Source organism: Entelurus aequoreus, linkage group LG02 (genome assembly GCF_033978785.1).
Source record: "Entelurus aequoreus isolate RoL-2023_Sb linkage group LG02, RoL_Eaeq_v1.1, whole genome shotgun sequence".
Lineage (NCBI taxonomy): Eukaryota > Metazoa > Chordata > Actinopteri > Syngnathiformes > Syngnathidae > Entelurus > Entelurus aequoreus.
Genome location: NC_084732.1, coordinates 61,742,030 through 61,752,701, shown reverse-complemented (window position 1 = coordinate 61,752,701; position 10,672 = coordinate 61,742,030). Strand labels below are relative to the sequence as shown.

General features: G+C 36.5%; 1 protein-coding gene across 1 annotated transcript in view; it reads right to left on the bottom strand.

Annotated features, from left to right (window-relative positions):
• Positions 1–5,202: 5,202 nt before the first annotated feature.
• The window catches only part of kiaa0895l, a 28,989-nt gene continuing 23,519 nt past the window's right edge, over positions 5,203–10,672 (bottom strand). Inside the window, exons 5-7 of the mRNA XM_062030449.1 lie at positions 9,438–9,743; positions 9,183–9,280; positions 5,203–8,527 (exon numbers count right to left, since the gene is read on the bottom strand). Coding sequence (XP_061886433.1) covers positions 8,366–8,527; positions 9,183–9,280; positions 9,438–9,743 — 566 coding nt within the window. The 3' untranslated portion in view covers positions 5,203–8,365. The remainder of the gene's footprint in view (positions 8,528–9,182; positions 9,281–9,437; positions 9,744–10,672) is intronic.

Here is a 10,672-nt window from a genome sequence, read left to right as displayed (position 1 = left end):
AGATTTTGACCACTGATTTGACCACTGATTTGCGATCACAGCCACAGGAGAGTCACCTGGCATCTTCGATCTGATTTTGGTCAGTGGAGAGGCACTGATACGCTGAAATAAGGCGAGTGGAAGAGCCGTTAGCCTCAAGCCAAAGGCGCCTCCCACAGTTCAAAGCGGTTGCCTAGCAACCAAAAGCTACGGCGAGTTTACAGCTGTTTTAAAGTGATCCCGACGTCGCAGAGTGATATAAGTTGACAGGCTGACACCTCAAATTGATCTCTGAACGGCGCAAGGTACGAAATTGTTGAAAAAACAAGTTAAAAGTGCCGCAAGTCGCTAAAGAAGTAACTGCCCTTAAGACATAAGAGGCGCTGACGTCAGTGACTGCCGCGATGCCAAAAGTTAAAGGATTGACTGGAAAGACTGATTTGAAGCTGGGCACAGGACATGATGGGATTCAAGAAGGGATACTACAAAAAATACTCCAGGAATTTAAAGAAGAAATGATAGAAAAATGGGAAGAATTGATGGATGGATGAAAAGAGGATATAGAAGAAATTAAAGAAATTAAAAAAGAGAACAACTCCAGAAATAAAGAAGCCACTGAAATGAGCAAACAAATGAAGATCCTTCAAGAAGACAACAACATGCTGAGGAACATCATAGATGAAATGGATCAGGATAAACGAATGAATGATATCATTGTGACAGGGCACCGAATTAAACCAAGATCCTATGCGAAAGCTGTGAATAATGAAGGTGAACCAGATTAAATGGATATGGTCTCAGCAGAACAGCAAGTGGTCAACTTTCTGCAATCAAAAGAAATTGAAATTGACATTAATACCATCGAAACATGCATCCCACTGAACGGAAGAAACAACAACGCCACTCCAGTCGTGCTCGTGAAACTCGTAAACAGAAAATCTAAAATGGCATTGCTGAGACAGGGAAAGAAGCTGAAGGGAACAAATGTGTACATGAATGAGCATCTCACAAAACGTAATGCTGGAATCGCCAAGAAAGCACGCGACTTGAGAAGGCAGGGAAAAATCCAGGGAACTTGGAGCGGTAGCTGTAAAATCTACATCAAGCTGAATGGAGGTCCAGAAGGAAGAGTAATTGTTGTCCATGACATCAAGGACCTGGATAATTTTTAAAGTTTACACAGCTACCGCAACAACGATGATAATGGACTCTGACAGAAAACAAGCACCTAAATTCAGCATCGGCACTACTATGTTCCAAGGGACGACTAAACAAGAGGACCTACATTCAGGATTGCATCCACCTACACTTATAGAGATTATTGAAACAACATCAAAGATTGTTGAACAAGAAAATATGGAACTAAAAAATTTCTGCAACAAAGATCACAAAAACCAGGATTTGGAAAATGATATAGATCCAGATACAAATTTTTTCTCCCACATCAGTAATAGTTGTTTTTATTATACAGATGATCAATATAATAGCAACATTGAATGTGATAACAAATTGTCAAATATTCATTTTAATACTAGAAGCTTGTATGCAAATTACAACAACATTAAGAACTTTTTGGAACACATCAACGAACCCTTCAAAGTGATTGCTGCCACAGAAACATGGATTGATGATAAAAAAGGAATAGATTTTGATCTGGAGGGATATGAGCTAAACTACATCAACAGAACCAACAAAAATGGAGGAGGAGTAGCTGTGTACGTGATGAAGAACCTGAACTACAAAGTGGTAAAAAACATTTCATTTGCTATAGATAATATCTTAGAATGTATAACCATTGAAATATGTCAGGAAAAAAGCAAAAACATATTCATCAGTTGTATATATAGATCACCTAAGGCAAATGTAGAAACATTTGAAGAATGGATCAAGGCAACTTACTTGGACAATGGTCAAAGAATAATGTTCTTATGTGGTGACTTTAATATTGACTTATTGAACCCCAACAAGCAAAAGTCTATTGATGACTTCATTGATACAATGTACAGCATCAGTCTATATCCTAAAATCACAAAGCCAAGCAGAATCACAGGACACTGTGCCACGCTTATTGATAATATTTTTACCAATGATTTTGATAATAACACTACAAGTGGTCTACTTATAACCGACGTTAGTGATCATCTGCCAGTTTTTACAATATATGATGGAAACTACAAGAAGAACATGGAAGACAAAAGGACATTTCGAAGACTATGCGCAGAGAAGAGGATGACTGCCTTCAAAATTGAGCTACAAAAGCAAGATTGGGACAATGTGTATAATGAAAAAGAGGTTGATGAAGCATATGAACATTTCTTAAACAAGTTCATAATACTTTGACAAACATTGTCCATGGATACAACTCAGTAACAAGCAGAGAAAGAATAATCAACCATGGATGACAAAATGATTAAAAAATGCTTGTAAGAAGAAGAATACACTATATAGAAAATGTATAGCACAAAGAACTATAGAGGCAGAAATTAGGTACAAAAAGTATAAAAACAAGTTAACAGACATACTACGATCATGTAGAAAATAATATTACAGTGAATTATTGGACAGGAACAAAAATAATATGAGAGCAACATGGGACATCCTCAATAGCATTATTAAAAATGGAACCAAGAGGGACTACCCTCAATACTTCTTAGATGAAAATAAAAAAAATGACAACATAAAGGAAGTAGTTGAAAGCTTCAATAAATATTTTATAAATATTGGACCAAAATTGGAAGAAAGGATTCCAGACCCAGTTCCAATTGAGGACTATAATGATACCATAGAGCGAAATCCCAACTCCATGTTCCTCAGTAATGTGACACAGGAGGAAATAGTTACAATTGCAAAAAAATGTAAATCTAAGACTTCAACTGATTGTAACGGAATTGATATGGAAACGATAAAAAAGGTTATTGAAGAGATCTCAGGACCATTAATGTATATTAGTAACCTATCATTTCAAACAGGTACATTTCCAAACAAAATGAAAATAGCTAAAGTTGCACCAATTTATAAGACTGGAGACAAACATCAATTTACAAATTATAGACCTGTTTCTCTCCTTCCACAATTTTCTAAAATCATTGAAAAACTGTTCAATAACAGATTAGAAAGTTTCATAAATAAAAATAGAATACTCGAAGAGAACCAATATGGATACAGAGCTAATGTTTCAACTTCAATGGCTTTAATTGAAATTACAGAAGAAATTACCAATGCAATAGATAGTAAAAAATGTGCGGCAGCGGTTTTTATGGATCTAACTAAAGCATTTGACACAATTAATCACAATATTTTAATCAAAAAACTAGAACGATATGGCATCAGAGGGTTAGTCTTAAACTGGATAAGAAGTTATCTAACGAACAGGAAACAATACGTGAAGCTAGGCGAACACACGTCTATAACGCTAAATATATCCTGTGGTGTACCTCAGAGATCAATACTAGGACCTAAATTATTCAATCTCTATATAAATGACATTTGTAAAGTTACAAAAGATTTAAAGTTAGTATTATTTGCGGATGATACAACAGCGTTTTGTTCAGGAGAGAACACACAGGAGATAATACAAATAATAACAGAAGAAATTAACAAATTAAAAAGATGGTTTGACAAAAACAGACTATCGTTGAATCTCAGTAAAACTAAGATAATGCTATTTGGTAACAGTAGAAGAGAAAGTCAAACACAAATACAAATAGACGGAATAGAAATTGAAAGAGTAAATGAAACCAAATTTCTAGGTATAATGATTGATGATAAATTGAACTGGAAATCTCACGTAAAAAATATACAACATAAAGTTGCAAGAAACACGTCAATAATGAATAAAGCAAAACATGTTCTAGACCAAAAATCCCTTCATATTCTCTACTGCTCACTAGTGTTACCATATCTGAGCTACTGTGTAGAAATATGGGGAAATAATTACAAAAGTACACTTCATTCATTAACGGTGATACAAAAAAGATCAGTTAGAATAATACATAATGTTGGATATAGAGAACATACAAACCCTTTATTTATTGAATCAAAAATACTGAAATTCCACGACATAGTGAATTTGCAAACAGCTAAAATTATGCACAAAGCAAACTATAACCTGCTACCCAAGAATATACAACAATTCTTCTCAAAAAAAGAGGAGAAATATAATCTTAGAGAAAAACGTAATATAAAACATTTGTTTGCACGTACAACACTTAAGACCTTCAGTATATCAGTATGTGGAATTAAATTATGGAATGGATTAAGCAAAGCAATCAAACAATGTACTAATATGATACACTTCAAGAAACTCTTCAAACTTAAAGTGTTTACAAAGTACAAAGAAGAAGAACCATGACAAACATTCTCAATTTATTTCATCCATCCATTCATTCATTCTTAAAGTAATCTTATTTATCTCATCATATGAAATATGACTTACTTAACCAATTATTATTATTAAATTCTTACTATTATTTATTTATTTATTTTTATTGTGATTACTTATGGAGTTTATTGTGAAAAAATTGTGAACAGGAAGTGAACAAAAAGTTTTGCAACTGTTATGTAAAGAAAAGGGGTAGGATTAAATAAGCTCTGCTTCTTCCTACTCTTTTTCGAACATGTTGAAAAGAGAAACTGGAAATTGTGATGTATCATGTTGTATGCTTGCATGTTCGAAATAAACTCAAACTCAAACTCAAGATTAGGGTGAAGATGCTAACTGGTGTGCTCACTGTAAAATGTTGCTTCAAATTACACCCAGATGGGACTTTAGATAACTTTTAGAAAGTTCTGAGCAAAAGGGAACATTTTTAAATGTTCCTGTATGATATTCTGACAATAAAATTGGATTAGTATACAAATCTTTTGCTCTTATTTTTTAGTTAATTTGAAATATGCAAGTGAGGAATAATTTATGATTACGGTAATTCAAAATCAAAAGTTTGATTAAACTGATTTTTTTTTTAAATTGACAGCAGTAATTCTCAGTAATTATGAAGCAGGAAAGGGGTGGAAATAGGTTTGCTGTAAAATTTCATATGAATCGCACTGTCATTCAGTAATTGACATGGGCCTCCATGCAAAAATGGGGCCCCATGGATCGTGAAGCCCCACGCAGTGCGTTCTCGCTTGTAGAGAGGGGCAGCCAGGGGCTCCTTCTATTACTGCTAAAGCAACCATTGTTTCTAACTGAGGGGGAGGGGGGGGGGGGGGGGGTTTACCCACATATGCGGTCCTCTCCAAGGTTTCTCATAGTCATTCACCGACGTCCCACTGGGGTGAGTTTTTCCTTGCCCGTATGTGGGCTCTGTACCGAGGATGTCGTTGTGGCTTGTACAGCCCTTTGAGACACTTGTGATTTAGGGCTATATAAATAAACATTGATTGATTGATTGAACTGTATTTTTTGCACCACTTTGCGTAGGATTGTATATCCACTCATGTAATTACAGACACGTCGGTGTGTTAATTGTTCATCACTGTCAATAGTTTGTATTTTTACGATGTGTACATCACTCAGTCTGAGGAGTTTTGTAACTGTTTTCCTATTTGTTTATTAGAACAGTTTGCTGGCGTCAATTTTAAATGGCCCCTAAGGATCAAAAGTATTAAGAAACGTGCGTATGCCAGCCATGAAGCACCACATTTACAAATTATTTCTACTCTATTAGCCTAACTAGGTGTACTGTATGTAATGTATAACCATGTCAGCATTGTTTTTAATATTAGATAAAACAAAGTCATAGATTATTATCAAGTATGTGTTCTTTTTAATTATTGAACTGCATATCAACCTCATGATTTCCAGGTGGTTGTTTGGATGATGAAAACACAACAGCATACAAATACAATATTTCAAGTCAAAAACAGACACCAGAAATGCAGTAAACATAAAAGTAATGCTTTAAAGCTGGGAAGGCTGCGAAGCTTCTACCATTTGTTTGTCGTTACCTGGTTTCCCCCACCGGTCTAGTGATCTTCTGACCCAAAAGGACTGGTCTGATATGTGAAATGTGTCAATAAGCTGCAGGCACACATCATTAGCTCTAAGTATGATCTTCTATGGAAAGGCACGACAATGACACTTTTGCTCGAATACTCAAAACATCCTATAAATATTATACTTCAAAGTGTGAAAAAACTTGTTTGATGAAGTAAGTATGGCCTTGCCACAACTTTTACACCACTTTTCTCTAAAAACAACAAAGACAAACTTGCATGCATTTTTTTGCCTACTTTGCTGGTTCACCAAAAAGTATATACCGTATTTTAATAACAGAGACCATATTATCATTACTACTGGGTCAATGACTTGATTTCAAATTACATACTATATATTTTTATTACAGGGCTGGAATATATTGGCAATGAACAACGTACAAAACAAATAAATACATAACATAAAATTAAAATATTTAAAAAAAGAAAGCAAACACTGACCTACCATCAGTGAAAGCCAAAGCATTGTTTCCCAGATAGAACTTGATAAAACGGTGGTTTCATGTGCATGAGTAACACTGAATTCCAGTCTTCCACAAGCATTTGGACGAGAATAGCAACATCTTCAATGCAAAAGTTCTGGACAGTTCCTTTGAACTATATTCCAAAATGACAAAACAATGAACCTCTTCCCGTGGTAGACAAACAAGTGGTTTAGCACGTTAGCATGCAAGGGAAGTGATATTTGTCCATTTCGCATAAATTCATTTATTAATTTGATTGGGTGCTAACACATTATAATGGGACTATCTGTGCATACAGCTTGTTGTTACAACTTCGTGCAGTTGATAGCATCGTCTTTTTAACACACTTCATTAATGGCGGGTCTGCCAGAGAATAAGAAGACATCGCAAGACGGATCGGTGTTGCAAATGTTGCGTCTTTTTTCGCTATATTTAGTGAATATTCAGACCCATCTAGTGTTTTCCAAAAAAGTGACAAATCCAGCAAAATGTTTTGGTCTTACAGGAAACGCTAACGTAAAAGCATGTATTGCTCTTCTCAATGAGCCCCACCAACATCTAAAAGCACTCAGTCTTGTGACATAAAAAACATGACTAAAAAAACTAGTTTGCATAGTTTAATAGTTTGCATTATGGCCAATTATGCAAACAGAGCAACATCTACCAACCCAACACTACAGATAGCTTGTAGTCCTATGGAAAACATTGATTTTGCTTTCTAGTCTCATCATTAGCCTTACTGGGCTGGTGTTCTTCAGCACAGCCTACCTGTTGATGCAGTTTCTGTTCTTGTACAGACTGGCCGTAGTAATCACAGGAATGCCCAGCTTTCACCCAAGGGGTGATACAAGAAAGCACATTTCTAAAAGGGATTTTTTATACGGTTATTTACATTTTTTTTAAAGAGGTCTATTTATTTTTTTAAATATTTCTATCTCAGTGTTTTTGTGGCCTATGTCGGCCCATCAGCCCAGTGATCCCTGCTTTGAAAAACTCTTATTATTGTAAATCCTCCCCAAACCACTGGCACTTGTTATTTTAAGGATGCGTGGCCTCGCTAGACTACAATATGAAGCATTCTTGGTGTCCTTTTTAAAGCGTCTACGACATCGAAGCAATGCCAGCTAGTGCCAGGAACATTGAGTTTGACGTCACAAAGTTTTAAAAAATTATAATAATTGCATGGATAATGTGATTCTTAAATCAATAAGCAGCAGTTTATACAGGCATTTCAGTGGTAATAATACTACATTTAGGGTATAGTTACATAAAGGCCTGGGCTGATTATTACTCCAACAATAAATTAAATCGATAATTTGTGATAAATTGCTTTGTGCAAAATGAGCCCATCAATATGGTCAAAAGAGCCAGTATCATGAATTTGTTTAAAAGCAGAGACAGTTTTTCCAACTGTCGAAAAAACAGCACTTCAAAATGCCAAATTTTTATTGAAGTGAAATTTTTGCTAACGGAGATTGAGAGTAATTTTTATTTTTATTGTATGAAAAATACTAATGACAAAATTTGTTTGCGTTTGAAAGGGTGACTTACATTATTAATATTGTTGTATATTATATTATGATTACACTTGTGTTTAATTTGGTCTCAAAATGATGCTGACAATAATATTGTTGGTCAGCAATAATTTGTGGAACAATCTGCCATCCAGCAAACTGTGTAATGTGCCCAGGCCTAGTTTCACGGTGTGTTGTGCATATTGAGGTAACATCATAGCAGGAACGAGTGAAGGTGATGTTATGTGTAAAAGCCTTACAGTCATGCGCTGGACAAAAGTAGTGTTTTTCTCTCTTTTTGTTTGTATCATTCAAGTTCTAAAAGTTGCTCAGATAGAGCAGCGCTAATACTGAATAATTTAAGTGCTATTCAGAAGTGCCGCATAATAAGCAGCATCCAGGTGCTGGTGCTCATGGTAGCATGTGTTGCAATGCTGCATCGTCCAGTTTGTTGACAGCTACAATGTGATCCAAGTGTTGAAGGTAGCGGTCTTCATCTCGCATGAAATGTGGGATTCTGGCGTTCGTGGTCACTGCTAAGTAACGTAGCCTCTCCACATCTTCATAGGACACCTGCAGGAGTCAAGGTGGTCAGCGTAGTTGTGTTTTGCTATGGTTACTAATGTTAGCACAATGAACACGTGCTTTACGTTCACTTGTTTGGAAGAACCTCAGAAGTTCAACCAAGGAAAACAAATACAAATTCAAACCACAGGTTAAAAGCGTACAAATGTTAATACAAAACTCTAATTTTAAAAACTTGGCGCCGTTTGATAGCTAACTCCTCGCACACTTAGCAACGGTACCAGTATCATTCCTCTATTGCTAATACTTGCTAAACTCTAATTTTATATCGATAAAAGCAGTTGACTAAGTATGTCGATGTTGACTTAAGCAGGCACTTTGTAGTAAAAAGAAAAAGCGGACCAGAATTGATGAGTTGGTCCACTTAAACGGGTTCCACTATAAAAAGTGCATCATTTTGTGGGAGTTATACAAGGAAAGCGTAAAATAAGGCCAACAGTCTTTCAGACTTGTGGGGTTTCTTTTAACGAGTATCTATTCTAGTATTTTAGTGTCAATCAATCAGTTTTATTTAGAACATGATAAAAAAAACTTTACAAGCACACATTTTTGCTCAAGTGATTAACCGGAAGGAGCGGAGCTTGTCTGGTCCCACTCCTGTGCCACATCCTGTGGATTGCTTACAGAAAGTTCTTATACTGACCTTTCCCAGGGAAGTCAACATCTTGAAGTCAATGTCCCTCCGATGGCAAAGTATCTTGAGGATCCCGTCCAAGTAAACCTGGTCTTTGCTGAAGCAGCCTGTGAAGATGAACATGCCTGATTAGATGTAAAAATTACAAGACTAATTTTAACACTTAATACATTAGGCACAAAATGTTGGTCTGACTTGTTACGTGATATGTAAGGACACGTCTATTGCTCACTACAGTGTGTGTGTGTGTGTGTGTGTGTTTACCGGGCTGCGACGTGTCCGTCTGTCCCCTCTTGGCGCGCAGGCAGTATTCCCAGCGGACGTCTGGATCCTTAACAAAGCGTGCAATGTGGCTGAAGAGCTGGCTGAAGCTCATTTTGCCGGCATGGAAAACTGTATAGTAAAGAAGAGCCGCACGCCAAAGGTACGGCTGTTTCCGTAGCAACACACTGTGCAGGCTGGCTAGCCCTTCCTCAGTGGGGTTAGCCGGCTTGAGGCCAAACTGCTTCCTGCCGTCTGCAGTGGACCAAGGCTGAAGACTGTTGTTGACCCCTCGCAGATAATGTGTGCCTAAAAAAAGAACAAACATTCAGGAACTAAAAAAAGGTTGAATTTTCACATGTATCGACCTATTCCTGTAATACAAACTGTAACTAAAATGACAATTATTACAACGCAAACCTATGCTAAGGCTGTATCATAAAATCAAGTGTCGTAGAATTTCTGACCTTTTGACCTATATTTCTTGTCTTTTAAGAATGTCCGCTCATTTTCAATTCTCTTCTATTTTGTGCCATTGAATGGACCAGTTGTGGGACAAAGGTGAATATGGAGTTATGCCAACCTGTCTACAGAATGTTTAGATTTTCCAAATATGACTAAGAGATACAAGGTTGTTTTGGAACAGACAAAACCAAAACAAAACAATCATGACTCACTCGATAAAAAACAATGACGCACAAGAGACATATAAAAAATGGCAGAAGACCGGAACTCGGGAGTGATTTTGGCTTGTGTGTGTCTTGTTTACTCCGGAGTAACATGTGGTCTGTCTGCACGGCCAACTTAATTCAACCTGCACTTCTGATAATGGGTAAATAAATTTGTTGTACTAAACTACTTTTGTTGCCTGCTTAAGCTTCGGACAATCCACTACACAAATTGGCGTCACGAACAGGATGGTTTAGAAGCTACAGATCGACAGCCGCTCCCGCTCTCTCTGTCAGGCAGACAGTGTGCTGCACGCGCGCATAACAAGGTAAGCGTTTTGCTTAAAGTGTAAACATTTTCTGCCTGGAGAGAGCCGGATCGATAAGACTAATTGCTGAATCTATTTTTGATAAAAGATAGGTTTAGTCAGGTTCTCCAAAAACAACCTGGAATGGGGTAAATTATGGTTGGATTGAGTTGTTTTATATGTGATCATTTGTCTGTGTGTTTGTTGAAAACTTGTGATTTCTTGTTTTTAACATAAGGGGATTGTTGATAGAATTTTGGTG